Here is a 16,682-nt window from a genome sequence, read left to right as displayed (position 1 = left end):
TGATGAACAACTGAGTAGATTTCAACTAAATTTGGTGTGGAGCATCCTCCGGTCGAGGGGGAACCACTTTTGTATAAATGGTTGGTCTGGCCCCCGGAGGTCTGACAATTATACAGCAGGGCCCACAATAGGGGGAATATAAAAAAATAATAATTCTTTAAAATCCCTTTTCTGTGGGAATGAAAGGATCTTATCTACATATGGTCTGAAGCATCCTTGGAACCAATTTTGTATAAATGGTTTATCTGCCCCCCCCCCCCCCCCCCCCCCCCCCCCCCCCCCCTCCCCCAGGGGATTGGTGTGGGGCCCAATAGGGGAAATATTCAATGCTATATCCAGTTGAGAGATACAAGCCCTCCAGGCCTCTTGTTTTAAATGATCACTATATAGTATACCATAGTAATTTTAACATATTTAAGTTAAGCACGCTGGATTGTCAGTGTATCATTAATTGTCAGTGTGGCCACAAAGCTGATTATACATATGTATCAGAGTCTTGACTATGTTTAATTAGTTTTTTGGGGGATTGGATGAAATTGAGTTTTTAATCTAGATGTTTTCTCCACTTCATAGTATTATCACATTTTAATTGTTCATTTCACTACTGTTCTTGTATTTTGTTCAGAAAAAGTTGAAAATGAATTCTGGTTGAGGCTGAGATGAGAACAAATCCATTTACAGAATTTGCTTCTCTTTGCTTCTCTTTAACTTTTTACACTGAGCATTTGCTTACACATAAATTGTTGGGTTAAAGGCACACTGATCTAATTCAGATATAATTTTAGAAAATATTGTCAATCATAAGTTGTATTTGAATTATTTCTCTGATTTTATGGAATAGCCATGGAACTTTAAAAAAAAAACCCAGACAGGATCGATGATTTCTGGATCAAACAGGACATTTGTATAAGTATTGAACTAGTGTTCAGGTTTTATAGATAACGTGATGTCACATTTCATTTTGGGTATTACATGTATATTTACATACTGTTATATCCTTTCTTGGAGTCCGGTGAAGAGGGTCATATTTAGATCCTGTATCAGAAAACTGAACTAGAATGTATAAACCTAGATTTCACCTTAATGCCAATAACAGAAAATACTTGTGTGTGATAATTGATGTGTTTTCTCAAACAATACTGTTGCTATCTGACCATTGTTGTACTCATTAGACTGATATTTATTTAGCTTGCATGTATATATCTTGTTTTAGTATGCCACATACTTGAGAATTTATTTATGAATAAGTGACTAAGTATAAGTATGCAACTGTTATGATTCTCCCGTGGCAGAATTATGAGCTGAGTCAAACTTTTTTAAGTTGTCATTGTGTTGAGCTGAATGTGTGCAATAAACATTTCATACGTATCAATTTCAATTTGTGGTTTTGTTGATTTTTTTTCGAATTCATTTTGAAGAAATATATATTGACCAGGATTTGATGACGTCTGCCATACATTTGTGGTTAATTTAAAGTGTCTTACCAAAATTTTTGAGTGGACAAGTCTGAGAAATTCCATAAACATTTTCTCACAGACCCAGACAAAATAACTAAAAGTTTGATCTACAATTCATCACAAAGGAATGAAGATACAAAAATGCATATTGATACCAGGTAACAGATGCTGAAAGAGTCAACAAATCTGTAATGCTGGAATGTTATATAGTGTATCTATTGTATAACATGAAACTTTTGTTGTGTGTAAACTTTCGTTGTGTATTAACTTTCCGTGGTTGCTATGGATCAAGGAATATAAACAGAACAAACATGTCTTATTGTTATATTGTTGTTGCAAGGACTAAGTGCAAAAGTTTTACACATGAAATAATTTGAAAGCTCCAGTTCACGAAAGAAAGTACACACAAACATTTAATGTTATACAGTATATTATCATTCACTGTAAATGTTTCAAGATTATACTTACATAGAATTGTAAAATAAGTATTGAACATAATTAATTACCATTTTCTGAATAAAGTATAAAAATTTGGTAATGAATGGGTGTAAGAATGTCACTATTTTATAGAAAGAGGTAATTGAAGAATACGCTTTACTTCAACTGGAAATTTATTGGTCTCCCACTGGAAAACCCTATAGTTTTGCCTAGTGTCCCTCTGTCATTCTGTCCGTCCTTCCACACATTATCTTGTCAGAGCTCTATACACTTATCCACATCACCACTTCATACGTTGGGACATTGGTTCTCCTAGATGAGGTTGCATGTCGCATACCAAAAGTACTGGTAGGTCACTCTTACCTACATTGTGGCATTTGACCTACATCAATGGAAAATGTTGTGTGGGCTCTATCTCCTACACTTTTGAACATGTTTCTGGCACTTCATACTTGGGGCAACGGTTCACCTAGATGAGGCAGTGTGTCGCATACCAAAAGAAGGTCACTGACCTACATTATGACCTTTGACTCTATCAAAGAAAAATGTTGTCTGGGCTCTATCCTCTACATTTCTTAACACTTGCACTTCATACTTGGGGCATGTGTTCACCTGAATGAGGCAGTGTGTTATGAGCCAAACGTAGGTCACTCTGACCTACATTGTGACCTTTGACCTACATCAAAGAAAAACTTGGTCCGAGCTCTTATCTTCTACACTTTTAAACACAGGCACTTCATAGTTGGGGCATGCGTTCACCTAAATGAGGCAGTGTGTTACGTGCCTAACAATAGTCTCTCTGACTTACATTCACACTTCAGAACTACTGTGATCGGGCCCATGCACACAATAAACCTGATTCTTCCATTTATGTTTCTAATGCTTTAGTTATTCAGATTCCATACAGTATGATCCTGATACATCTGTATGCACATGTAATGTATGATATTTTCTTTTAAATACAATTTACCTGATTTGGATATCAAATATTTCTTATTCAGGAGGCAGTATCAACATAATTGGTTTACATTGGTAAAATACACCAAATTTGAATAAGATATATATTTTCAGTTCAAATAAGCACGGTTGATTGTACACCCTAGAATGGGTGATATCATTGATCAAATTAATCACAATGCCTCTTTTGAATTTTTCATTATCACATCTGAATTGCTAAAATTCATACCACCAAATGCAATCTAATACTGTTTATCCTGCAACTGCCACCGCATTATCGGAATACACCCACCGTATATATTTTTGCTGTATACGGCAGTGACGGAAAACAGCTGTATTTTGGAATCTGAGCACGTGCGTCAGTTCGACTGACCTACTTCAAAGTGAAACTACGTTTAAAAGGGAACATATTTCTATCATTTTACACCGTTTCAATTCAAAATGATTATTTTTATGAGTATTTTTATGACTGTTGCAGGATAAATAGAATGCATGGTCAGTGTCTTAAAATATAAGCTGTATTTTTGGCTCGGGACAGAAAGACAAAAGTGGCTCGCCAAGGCTCGCCACTTTTGTCTTTCTTTACCCTCGCCAAAATACAGCTTATATTTTAAGACACTGACCATGTATTCTCTATATATAGGTGTCACCAGATCCAATTTTATGGTGAAAGGACACCACATATCAGTAAATATACATTGGATTTATTTATGCATTCTTGGCATATAGCTTCACATTCAGTGGGGGACTGTAAATCGCTGAACTGTCTTGTTACTGTTGTCCAGTTACTGAAATCTGATTGTCAGGAAATGGCTGAATCAAATTTGAAATTTGCTCTACAATTATAACTCATTGACGATATTTAGCTAGATGTTCTAAACTAGTGAATCAACCATCCAAAGAATTAATACTCCTGCTTTATTTCCACAACTGTGTTATATACCCTCCCCCCACAGGTATGTTTCCTGGAAAGCAGCTTACACACAAATGTATCTTATGGTTTTTATACACAGGTGTGTTTCCTGGACAGACGGTTGAACACACACAACTGTATCTTATGGTCATTATACACAGGTATGTTATGTTTATAACTCAACAGTCCTAATTAGGACACATGCATTTAGCCATTGAACATTTCTTTGATCTCATGGATTTGGACCAAATTTGCTCTGGATCATTAAAAGATAAAGGGAAAATTATGAAAAATAGAGAGTATTCCCCCTTGTGGTCTGAGGAGTGTGGTCTATAATAAACAGAGTATACCCCCTTGTGAGGTGAGGAGTGTGGTCTATAATAAACAGAGAGTATACCCCCTTGTGGTCTGAGGAGTGTGGTCTATAATAAACAGAGTATACCCCCTTGTGGTCTGAGGAGTGCGGTCTATAATAAACAGATAGTATACCCCCTTGTGGTCTATAATAAACAGAGAGTATACCCCCTTGTGAGGTGAGGAGTGTGGTCTATAATAAACAGAGTATACCCCCTTGTGGTCTGAGGAGTGTGGTCTATAATAAACAGAGTATACCCCCTTGTGAGGTGAGGAGTGTGGTCTATAATAAACAGAGTATACCCCCTTGTGGTCTGAGGAGTGTGGTCTATAATAAACAGAGTATACCCCCTTGTGGTCTGAGGAGTGTGGTCTATAATAAACAGAGTATACCCCCTTGTCGGCTGAGGAGTGTGGTCTATAATAAACAGAGTATACCCCCTTGTGATCTGAGGAGTGTGGTCTATAATAAACAGAGTATACCCCCTTGTGAGGTGAGGAGTGTGGTCTATAATAACAGAGTATACCCCCTTGTAAGCTGAGGAGTGTGGTCTATAATAAACAGAGTATACCCCCTTGTGGTCTGAGGAGTGTGGTCTATAATAAACAGAGTATACCACCTTGTGGGCTGAGGAGTGTGGTCTATAATAAACAGAGTATACCCCCTTGTGAGCTGAGGAGTGTGGTCTATAATAAACAGAGAGTATACCCCCTTGTGGTCTGAGGAGTGTGGTCTATAATAAACAGAGTATACCCCCTTGTGAGCTGAGGAGTGTGGTCTATAATAAACAGAGTATACCCCCTTGTGGTCTGAGGAGTGTGGTCTATAATAAACAGAGTATACCCCCTTGTGAGGTGAGGAGTGTGGTCTATAATAAACAGAGTATACCCCCTTGTGGGGTGAGGAGTGTGGTCTATAATAAACAGAGAGTATACCCCCTTGTGGTCTATAATAAACAGAGTATACCCCCTTGTGAGGTGAGGAGTGTGGTCTATAATAAACAGAGTATACCCCCTTGTGGTCTGAGGAGTGTGGTCTATAATAAACAGAGAGTATACCCCCTTGTGAGGTGAGGAGTGTGGTCTATAATAAACAGAGTATACCCCCTTGTGGGCTGAGGAGTGTGGTCTATAATAAACAGAGTATACCCCCTTGTGGTCTGAGGAGTGTGGTCTATAATAAACAGAGTATACCCCCTTGTGGTCTGAGGAGTGTGGTCTATAATAAACAGAGTATACCCCCTTGTGAGCTGAGGAGTGTGGTCTATAATAAACAGAGTATACCCCCTTGTGGTCTGAGGAGTGTGGTCTATAATAAACAGCGTATACCCCCTTGTGGTCTGAGGAGTGTGGTCTATAATAAACAGAGTATACCCCCTTGTGAGGTGAGAAGTGTGGTCTATAATAAACAGAGTATACCCCCTTGTGAGGTGAGGAGTGTGGTCTATAATAAACAGAGTATACCCCCTTGTGGGGTGAGGAGTGTGGTCTATAATAAACAGAGAGTATACCCCCTTGTGGTCTATAATAAACAGAGTATACCCCCTTGTGGTCTGAGGAGTGTGGTCTATAATAAACAGAGTATACCCCCTTGTGAGGTGAGGAGTGTGGTCTATAATAAACAGAGTATACCCCCTTGTGAGGTGAGGAGTGTGGTCTATAATAAACAGAGTATACCCCCTTGTGGGGTGAGGAGTGTGGTCTATAATAAACAGAGAGTATACCCCCTTGTGGTCTATAATAAACAGAGTATACCCCCTTGTGAGGTGAGGAGTGTGGTCTATAATAAACAGAGAGTATACCCCCTTGTGAGCTGAGGAGTGTGTTCTATAATAAACAGAGAGTATACCCCCTTGTGGTCTGAGGAATGTGGTCTATAATAAACAAAGTATATACCCCCTGTGAGCTGAGGAGTGAGGTCTATAATAAACAGAGAGTATACCCCCTTGTGGTCTGAGGAGTGTGGTCTATAATAAACAGAGTATACCCCCTTGTGAGGTGAGGAGTGTGGTCTATAATAAACAGAGTATACCCCCTTGTGGTCTGAGGAGTGTGGTCTATAATAAACAGAGAGTATACCCCCTTGTGAGGTGAGGAGTGTGGTCTATAATAAACAGAGTATACCCCCTTGTGAGCTGAGGAGTGTGGTCTATAATAACAGAGAGTATACCCCCTTGTGGTCTGAGGAGTGTGGTCTATAATAAACAGAGAGTATACCCCCTTGTGAGGTGAGGAGTGTGGTCTATAATAAACAGAGTATACCCCCTTGTGAGCTGAGGAGTGTGGTCTATAATAAACAGAGTATACCCCCTTGTGACGTGAGGAGTGTGGTCTATAATAAACAGAGTATACCCCCTTGTGAGGTGAGGAGTGTGGTCTATAATAAACAGAGAGTATACCCCCTTGTGGTCTGAGGAGTGTGGTCTATAATAAACAGAGAGTATACCCCCTTGTGGTCTGAGGAGTGTGGTCTATAATAAACAGAGTATACCCCCTTGTGAGGTGAGGAGTGTGGTCTATAATAAACAGAGTATACCCCCTTGTGAGGTGAGGAGTGTGGTCTATAATAAACAGAGTATACCCCCTTGTGGGGTGAGGAGTGTGGTCTATAATAAACAGAGAGTATACCCCCTTGTGGTCTATAATAAACAGAGTATACCCCCTTGTGGTCTGAGGAGTGTGGTCTATAATAAACAGAGTATACCCCCTTGTGAGGTGAGGAGTGTGGTCTATAATAAACAGAGTATACCCCCTTGTGAGGTGAGGAGTGTGGTCTATAATAAACAGAGTATACCCCCTTGTGGGGTGAGGAGTGTGGTCTATAATAAACAGAGAGTATACCCCCTTGTGGTCTATAATAAACAGAGTATACCCCCTTGTGAGGTGAGGAGTGTGGTCTATAATAAACAGAGAGTATACCCCCTTGTGAGCTGAGGAGTGTGTTCTATAATAAACAGAGAGTATACCCCCTTGTGGTCTGAGGAATGTGGTCTATAATAAACAAAGTATATACCCCCTGTGAGCTGAGGAGTGAGGTCTATAATAAACAGAGAGTATACCCCCTTGTGGTCTGAGGAGTGTGGTCTATAATAAACAGAGTATACCCCCTTGTGAGGTGAGGAGTGTGGTCTATAATAAACAGAGTATACCCCCTTGTGGTCTGAGGAGTGTGGTCTATAATAAACAGAGAGTATACCCCCTTGTGAGGTGAGGAGTGTGGTCTATAATAAACAGAGTATACCCCCTTGTGAGCTGAGGAGTGTGGTCTATAATAACAGAGAGTATACCCCCTTGTGGTCTGAGGAGTGTGGTCTATAATAAACAGAGAGTATACCCCCTTGTGAGGTGAGGAGTGTGGTCTATAATAAACAGAGTATACCCCCTTGTGAGCTGAGGAGTGTGGTCTATAATAAACAGAGTATACCCCCTTGTGACGTGAGGAGTGTGGTCTATAATAAACAGAGTATACCCCCTTGTGAGGTGAGGAGTGTGGTCTATAATAAACAGAGAGTATACCCCCTTGTGGTCTGAGGAGTGTGGTCTATAATAAACAGAGAGTATACCCCCTTGTGGTCTGAGGAGTGTGGTCTATAATAAACAGAGTATACCCCCTTGTGAGGTGAGGAGTGTGGTCTATAATAAACAGAGTATACCCCCTTGTGAGGTGAGGAGTGTGGTCTATAATAAACAGAGTATACCCCCTTATGGTCTGAGGAGTGTGGTCTATAATAACAGAGTATACCCCCTTGTGGTCTGAGGAGTGTGGTCTATAATAAACAGAGTATACCCCCTTGTGGTCTGAGGAGTGTGGTCTATAATAAACAGAGTATACCCCCTTGTGGTCTGAGGAGTGTGGTCTATAATAAACAGAGAGTATACCCCCTTGTGGTCTGAGGAGTGTGGTCTATAATAAACAGAGTATACCCCCTTGTGAGCTGAGGAGTGTAGTCTATAATAAACAGAGTATACCCCCTTTGTGAGCTGAGGAGTATAGTTTAAACTTTTAAGTTTGGTGTCTTTCAGTTTAACTTAAAATTTCTTTGAAACACCTTCAGAATCAGGAAACCTGAATGTGATGTTACGTCCTATATGGTCATTAATGGGTCAAAGCAATGACTGCAGAAAAAGACCTCATGTTGTGTGGTATAGTAATCATTGTCTTTGTACATGTTTGATCCTCATAGAAATGTCACAGTGTGGCTGGTCTGTATTAACAGGTATCCGCTGTCATTGATTTTGTTATATTTGTGTGGTGTATATTGATCACTGTTGGATTGCGGTGCCGGTCCACACGGACAATAAAGGACAGCTTATGGTGACCAGATGTCCCCTTATCGCCTCTAACACTTACATCATTGAGCCAATGCCCGTCTATAAATTGATAAGGAATTAATTTCGTTGGATGAAATTGTCTGTCGTCATACAATTCAATAAATTGCACGCCACCATGGAAACATTCCCACACAGTGCATGACAGTCGTATCAGTTGTGTGGGGCAATTAATATACTTACAAACATAACAACATAATATATTCAAACCTGTAGTCGGTCTGTCTGTTTGTCCAGTCTAGGGGCCGCGGTGGCCGAGTGGTTAAGGTGTCCTGACACTTTAACACTAGCCCTCCACCTCTGGGTTGCGAGTTCGAAACCTACGTGGGGCAGTTGCCAGGTACTAACTGTAGGCCGGTGGTTTTTCTCCGGGTACTCCGGCTTTCCTCCACCTCCAAAACCTGGCACGTCCTTAAATGACCCTGGCTGTTAATAGGACGTTAAACAAAAACAAAAAAATTTCCAGTCTATATTTGTCTCGGACATATACTTCTGACTCACAGATGTTAGCTAGACTCATAGATACTAGTTAAATAATGCAATTCACACCTGTCATCAGTTTATTTGTCTCCATCCAAGATGATTGTCTGGGCCATAACTTCTGACTTGCAAAAAGCATAGGTAACAGTTTCAGATCGGTATGATGAAGGCCAAGTTAGGTTCGAAGGACAAACTCATTAAGCAATAACTTTCCACTAGCAAAATGCAGAAATGAATTCCATAGATGTTTGTATAACATTTTCCCTTTGTCTTTATCCTGGTAATCTCTACAATGATATTTTCCCTTTGTCTTTATCCTGGTAATCTCTACAATGATATTTTCCCTTTGTCTTTATCCTGGTAATCTCTACAATGATATTTTCCCTTTGTCTTTTTCCTGGTCTACAAATCTCTACAATGATATTTTCCCTTTGTCTTTTTCCTGGTCTACAAATCTCTACAATGATATTTTTCCTTTGTCTTTATCCTGGTAATCTCTACAATAATATTTTCCCTTTGTCTTTTTCCTGGTCTACAAATCTCTACAATAATATTTTCCCTTTGTCTTTTTCCTGGTCTACAAATCTCTACAATGATATTTTCCCTTTGTCTTTTTCCTGGTCTACAAATCTCTACAATAATATTTTCCCTTTTTCTTTTTCCTGGTCCATTCTCTGTTGATGGCTTCTATTATCAGTTGATCCATATTATAAAGTGTTCCATCTAACACTAGCATCTCCTATAACAACATGGTCCTGAGGGTTTAGCTATGAATTTCACCATGGATTTTCCTAAATGCTACAGTAAGCCCATCTTCATATGACATTTGCTTTTTGCAAGAATGTTAAAATGTGCACAATGGAAATCAATGATGTAATAAGTCTTGTGTAATCTGTCATGGAGTTTATTTATCACAAATCTACATGTAGGAACATGCTTACCGTACATAAAGAGGATAATTTTTTCAGAAGGAGTATAAAGACATTTTTCAAAGTGCATATCCTGGGTACTAACTAAAAATACTATTAGCAGGGTCCACATCGTCAGATGGAGGGCCTTCAATTTAACAATCAGGTTGTCTGCTCCCTTTTCTTTTTCTGCAAAATATCTTCATCACTGTTTAGACAATTACACTCAGACTTTATCCGGTGCTTCATTTAAGAACGTGACTGCTTTGAATAGCTTTTCAGGTTCAGGGGTCAAAGGTAAAGGTCACTGTTACTATAAATAGAAAATCAGTTTTGCATAATATCTCAAGTTCCGGCAGATTATACTCGGATTATATCCAGCGCTTACTCAATGAATGTACCCGCTTGTGATCACTTTGACTTGACTTGACGTCAAAGGTCAGGTTCTTTGTAACTACATTGTAACTAAATTAAGGTTATGCACAATAATTTGAGTTCTGCTGAATGCAATAGGACTATAAATAGAAAGTAGGTTTATGCAAATATCAAGCCAATTGCTATATAACAATCATTTTAAGCTCAGGTTTAAAAGCATGCACATTGCTGATGTGACTCTTTTAAGAAGTTAATTTTATCACCCTCTTTAATAAACATTGGAAATATTTTTGCATTAATGCCATAAGAACATTTTAAATACATGTATATCTTTTAGTATGTTTTACCTTGTAATCACATAGCTGTAGTAGATGGACAGTTTTATTTCACCTCTTGCTGTGGGCTGTTAATTTTCAGGATGGCTGAATGTCTACCATGTTGTGAAAGTTGTCAATAAAACATAAGATACCATCACTGATTGGAAAATGTAAAATCAAACGGGCACTGTTTAACACAAGCAGGCCAGTGTAGCCTGTATCCTAATATAAACGCCTCTGGCTACAAAGGAACTAGCTCAGTCTATGGTTGTGGCTCTCCATCCTACACCAACACACACAAAATATTGTGGCAGAAATGGACTACATTGGGCACACATCTAACAAGAGAGGAAAAATGCAACAACAAGACCAGGACTCGAACCCAGGTCTTCCAAACTTAAGATGGACGCTCTAACTATTTGAGCTACCTGGCCCCTGGTGCTTATCTCGGTCTAGTCCCACTACAACATATTACGAGCTGTAAGCCTTCCTTAGTTGTGTAATACATACCTACATTGATGACAACTAAGATGATATCTTATTAATTAGATATTGAGATACAGTGACATCTATAATTTTAACTAGACCATATTCAGGCCCTGCATGGTTTTAACAATGTTCTTTACCTTAAGGAAATTCCTTCACTTTCAATTTTTTTTTTTGAAATAGTTACAGAATTTACGGAAGGTTTCATGAAAACAACCTTAGCTGTTATCAGTGACCAACCCAGCAAACAAACACAAGGACAAGCACATGACATTATCTGACTTAAGCAAAAACCAGTCTGTAGAAAATCCCTTATAATACATGAACCATTGCAGTTTTCATGTAAAAAAACATATTCTCTCCCATATACTGTAAGAAGGATTTAAATTTACTTCCACAAGTCCAGGTTGGTTTCACATAGACTCAACAAAGATGACCAGGATATTGCTGATCCCTGTAAAACAATATTTTATTATCTAGCTTTTTTTAAAACAAATTACTGTAAATATACAAATTTTAGCAATAATCTATTTTTGTGCTATTCTCGTTGGAAGCATTGTGCTAAGTTATGATTGCGCAAATTAAATTTCATATATTAAATTTATATCAAATGGGTGACCTAATTCATCATTGCTCTTATCTAGTAACTGTTTTGATTTTCACAACACTGAACTGAGAAACATACATCTACTCTGGTTAGTCACAAAACCTACCATATTTATACATACATACAAAATGTTCCACAACACACATCAAAATTACCCGAAATGGAACATTTTCAGCCTCAGTTAACTAATTGCCTTGAGCTAGAGTACACCAATGTATTGCAGACGAATGTTATTGGTTTTCTGCAAGAAATGCGGTAAGGGGGTCTATAAATGATGGAGCAGTGCTCAGAAGCGTATGCGACACATTCCTAATGCTTTATGTGGAGAAAGATTCAATCAGACTCAAGACTGGACAGACACCGTCAGCAGTTAATACTAGCTATTGATTAAGGTATTCAAATCAAGATTACAGTTACAAGACTGGAAGACACATCCTAACCCATCCCCTCCATCACCTCAGCTTAACGTGCCCTCCATCACCTCAGTTTTAAGTGCCCTCCACTAGCTTCACATCCCCTCCATCACCTCAGCTTCACATCCCCTCCATCACCTCAGCTTCATGTCCCCTCCATCACTAGCTTCACATCCCCTCCATTACCTCAGCTTCATGTGCCCTCCATCACCTCAGCTTCATGTGCCCTCCATCACTAGCTTCACATCCCCTCCATTACCTCAGCTTCATGTGCCCTCCATCACCTCAGCTTCATGTGCCCTCCATCACTAGCTTCATGTGCCCTCCATCACTAGCTTCATGTCCCCTACATCACTAGCTTCACATCCCCTCCATCACATCAGCTTCATGTGCCCTCCATCACATCAGCTTCATGTGCCCTTCATCACCTCAGCTTCATGTGCCCTCCATCACCTCAGCTTCATGTGCCCTCCATCACCTCATCTTCATGTCCCCTCCATCACCTCAGCTTCATGTGCCCTCCATCACCTCATCTTCATATCCCCTCCATCACCTCAGCTTCATGCGCCCTCCATCACATCAGCTTCACATCCCCTCCATCACCAGCTTCATGTGCCCTCCATCACCAGCTTCATGTGCCCTTCATCACCTCAGCTTCATGTGCCCTCCATCACATCAGCTTCATGTGCCCTCCATCATCTCAGCTTCATGTGCCCTCCATCATCTCAGCTTCATGTCCCCTCCATCTCCATCTCCATGTGCCCTCCATCACATCAGCTTCATGTGCCCTCCATCACATCAGCTTCATGTGCCCTCCATCATCTCAGCTTCATGTGCCCTCCATCATCTCAGCTTCATGTCCCCTCCATCACCAGCTTCATGTCCCCTCCATCACCTCGGCTTCATGTGCCCTCCATCATCACAGCTTCATGTGCCCTCCATCAACAGCTTCATGTGCCCTCCATCAACAGCTTCCTGTGCCCTCCATCACCTCAGCTTCATGTCCCCTCCACCACCAGCTTCACATCCCCTCCATCACCTCAGCTTCATGTCCCCTCCATCACCAGCTTCATGTGCCCTCCATCACTAGCTTCACATCCTCTCCATTATCTCAGCTTCATGTGCCCTCCATCACCAGCTCCATGTGCCTTCCATCATCTCAGCTTCATGTGCCCTCCATCACCAGCTTCATGTGCCCTCCACCACCTCAGCTTCATATCCCCTCCATTACCAGCTTCATGTGCCCTCCACCACCCCAGCTTATATGTGCCATCCATCACCAGCTTCAAATCCTCTCCATCACCTCAGCTTCATGTGCCCTCCATCACCATCTTCATGTCCCCTCCATCACCTCAGCTTAACGTGCCTTCCATCACCTCAGTTTTAAGTGCCCTCCACTAGCTTCATGTGCCCTCCATCATCTCAGCTTCATGTGCCCTCAATCACCTCAGCTTAACGTGCCCTCCATCACCTCAGTTTTAAGTGCCCTCCACTAGCTTCATGTGCCCTCAATCATCTCAGCTTCATGTGCCCTCAATCACCTCAGCTTCATGTGCCCTCCATCATCTCAGCTTCATATGCCCTCAATCACCTCAGCTTCATGTGCCCTCCATCACATCAGCTTCATGTGCCCTCCATCACATCAGCTTCATGTCCCCTCCATCACCAGCTTCATGTCCCCTCCATCACTAGCTTCATGTCCCCTACATCACCTCAGCTTCACATCCCCTCCATCACCAGCTTCATGTCCCCTCCATCACTAGCTTCATGTCCCCTACATCACCTCAGCTTCATGTGCCCTCCATCACCTCAGCTTCACATCCCCTCCATCACCAGCTTCACATCCCCTCCATCACCAGCTTCACATCCCCTCCATCACCAGCTTCATGTCCCCTACATCACTAGCTTCACATCCCCTCCATCACCAGCTTCATGTGCCCTCCATCACTAGCTTCATGTCCCCTCCATCACCTCAGCTTCATGTGCCCTCCATCACCTCAGCTTCACATCCCCTCCATCACCAGCTTCATGTGCCCTCCATCACCAGCTTCATGTGCCCTCCATCACCAGCTTCATGTGCCCTTCATCACCTCAGCTTCATGTGCCCTCCATCACATCAGCTTCATGTGCCCTCCATCATCTCAGCTTCATGTCCCCTCCATCATCTCAGCTTCATGTCCCCTCCATCTCCATCTCCATGTGCCCTCCATCACATCAGCTTCATGTGCCCTCCATCACATCAGCTTCATGTGCCCTCCATCATCTCAGCTTCATGTGCCCTCCATCATCTCAGCTTCATGTCCCCTCCATCACCAGCTTCATGTCCCCTCCATCACCTCGGCTTCATGTGCCCTCCATCAACAGCTTCATGTGCTCTCCATCAACAGCTTCCTGTGCCCTCCATCACCTCAGCATCATGTCCCCTCCATCACCTCAGCTTCATGTCCCCTCCATCACCAGCTTCATGTGCCCTCCATCACTAGCTTCACATCCTCTCCATTATCTCAGCTTCATGTGCCCTCCATCACCAGCTTCATGTGCCTTCCATCATCTCAGCTTCATGTGCCCTCCATCACCAGCTTCATGTGCCCTCCACCACATCAGCTTCATATCCCCTCCATTACCAGCTTCATGTGCCCTCCACCACCCCAGCTTATATGTGCCATCCATCACCAGCTTCAAATCCCCTCCATCACCTCAGCTTCATGTGCCCTCCATCACCATCTTCATGTCCCCTCCATCACCTCAGCTTCATGTGCCCTCTATCACCATCTTCATATCCCCTCCATCACATCAGCTTCATGTCCCTCCATCTCAGCTTCATGTGCCCTCCATTACCAGCTTCATGCGCCCTCCATCACCTCAGCTCCATGTCCCCTCCATCACCTCAGCTTCATGTCCCCTCCATCACATCAGCTTCATGTGCCCTCCATCATCAGCTTCATGTGCCCTCCATCACCTCAGCTTCATGTGCCCTCCATCACCATCTTCATGTCCCTCCATCACTAGCTTCACATCCCCTCCATCACCAGCTGCATGTGCCCTCCATCACCTCAGCTTCATGTGCCCTCCATCACCTCAGCTTCACATCCCCTCCATCACCATCTGTATATCCCGTCCATCATCAGCTCCATGTGCCCTCCATCACCAGCTTCATGTGCCCTCCATCAACAGCTTCATGTGCCCTCCATCAACAGCTTCCTGTGCCCTCCATCACATCAGCTTAATGTGCCCTCCATCACCTCAGCTTCATGTGCCCTCCATCACCAGCTTCATGTGCCCTCCATCACCTCAGCTTCATGTGCCCTCCATCACCAGCTTCATGTGCCCTCCATCACCAGCTTCATGTGCCCTCCATCACCTCAGCTTCATGTGCCCTCCATCACCTTAGCTTCATGTGCCCTCCATCACCAGATTCATGTCCCCTCCATCACCTCAGCTTCATGTGCCCTCCATCACCAGATTCATATCCCCTCCATCACCTCAGCTTCATGTCCCCTCCATCACCTCAGCTTCATGTGCCCTCCATCACCAGCTTCATGTGCCCTCCATCACCTCAGCTTCATGTGCCCTCCATCACCAGATTCATATCCCCTCCATCACCTCAGCTTCATGTCCCCTCCATCACCTCAGATTCATGTCCCCTCCATCACCTCAGCTTCATGTGCCCTCCATCACCAGATTCATATCCCCTCCATCACCTCAGCTTCATGTCCCCTCCATCACCTCAGCTTCATGTCCCCTCCATCACCTCATCTTCATGCGCCCTCCATCACCTCAGCTTAATGTGCCCTCCATCACCTCAGCTTCATGTGCCCTCCATCACCTCATCTTCATGCGCCCTCCATCACCTCAGCTTCATGTGCCCTCCATCACCTCAGCTTCATGTGCCCTCCATCACCTCAGCTTCATGTGCCCTCCATCACCATCTTTATATCCTGTCCATCATCAGCTTCATGTGCCCTCCATCACCTCAGCTTCATGTGCCCTCCATCACCATCTTCATGTCCTCAAGCTCCTGCCAAAAAAAGAGACCTCGTCCATGACAAGTTGCAATAGACTTGTTAGTTTAATGCAGGCAATTAACTGGTAATGTCAGACAATGCTGTAAGAAGCTTAAGTTGTGTAGATAAATATGGCTATGACTGCTAATACCATTTATTATATGTAAAATAGTAAACCTGTTAATATTTCTTGTCTTTCGAGTATTTTTGTAATTCATGCACAAGCATTTTAAGTACTGGTATTTTATTTAGTGTTTTGAAGTGATTAAAGCTAACAAAACTCAACTAAACAATATCTGCCATTGCATAGTTTGACTGATTTAAACAATAACAAAACTCCTGCAACAAAAACAATGCCATACATCTGTGATGAAAAGATGTAGGAAATATTACAATGTCCTTAAGTTTGAGCCCATCATGACTGGTACACTGCACAATGCTGACTTTAAACGTCCATTATTGGAATTTTGTGTTCGTGCCTATACTTTGTTATCGAGTGTCTCACAGGACTTCCAACAAATACAGCTTGGTACTGAAATACTATCTAATACTGTATCTTGTTAATATTACATCACAAAAACCTTGTCCAGCTCTCTGGATTCCACAAAAATAGTCCAGAACAACAAGCACAATGGAACATTCTA

The 16,682-nt window shown here is 42.1% G+C and overlaps 3 protein-coding genes across 3 annotated transcripts; all 3 read left to right on the top strand.

The window, feature by feature from the left end:
• The first annotated feature begins 12,373 nt into the window (after positions 1 to 12,373).
• LOC117342680 (extensin-3-like) lies at positions 12,374 to 13,435 on the top strand. The gene has a single exon (XM_033904886.1). The coding sequence runs from the start codon at positions 12,374 to 12,376 to the stop codon at positions 13,433 to 13,435; it is 1,062 nt and encodes a 353-aa protein (XP_033760777.1).
• A 673-nt stretch (positions 13,436 to 14,108) lies between these two features.
• Positions 14,109 to 15,425, top strand: LOC117342678 (leucine-rich repeat extensin-like protein 1). Its single transcript, XM_033904882.1, has one exon. The coding sequence runs from the start codon at positions 14,109 to 14,111 to the stop codon at positions 15,423 to 15,425; it is 1,317 nt and encodes a 438-aa protein (XP_033760773.1).
• A 4-nt stretch (positions 15,426 to 15,429) lies between these two features.
• LOC117342677 (extensin-like) lies at positions 15,430 to 16,080 on the top strand. The gene has a single exon (XM_033904881.1). It carries the CDS (start codon positions 15,430 to 15,432, stop codon positions 16,078 to 16,080), a length of 651 nt encoding a protein of 216 aa, XP_033760772.1.
• Positions 16,081 to 16,682: the final 602 nt, after the last annotated feature.

This window comes from Pecten maximus, chromosome 14 (assembly GCF_902652985.1).
Source record: "Pecten maximus chromosome 14, xPecMax1.1, whole genome shotgun sequence".
Lineage (NCBI taxonomy): Eukaryota > Metazoa > Mollusca > Bivalvia > Pectinida > Pectinidae > Pecten > Pecten maximus.
This window is presented reverse-complemented; position numbering and strand designations above follow the sequence as displayed.

Excerpts from the sequence above, each read along its gene's own strand:
- LOC117342677 (XM_033904881.1), top strand. The coding sequence starts at position 15,430 with ATGTGCCCTCCATCACCAGATTCATGTCCCCTCCATCACCTCAGCTTC.
- LOC117342678 (XM_033904882.1), top strand. The coding sequence starts at position 14,109 with ATGTGCCCTTCATCACCTCAGCTTCATGTGCCCTCCATCACATCAGCT.
- LOC117342680 (XM_033904886.1), top strand. The coding sequence starts at position 12,374 with ATGTCCCCTACATCACTAGCTTCACATCCCCTCCATCACATCAGCTTC.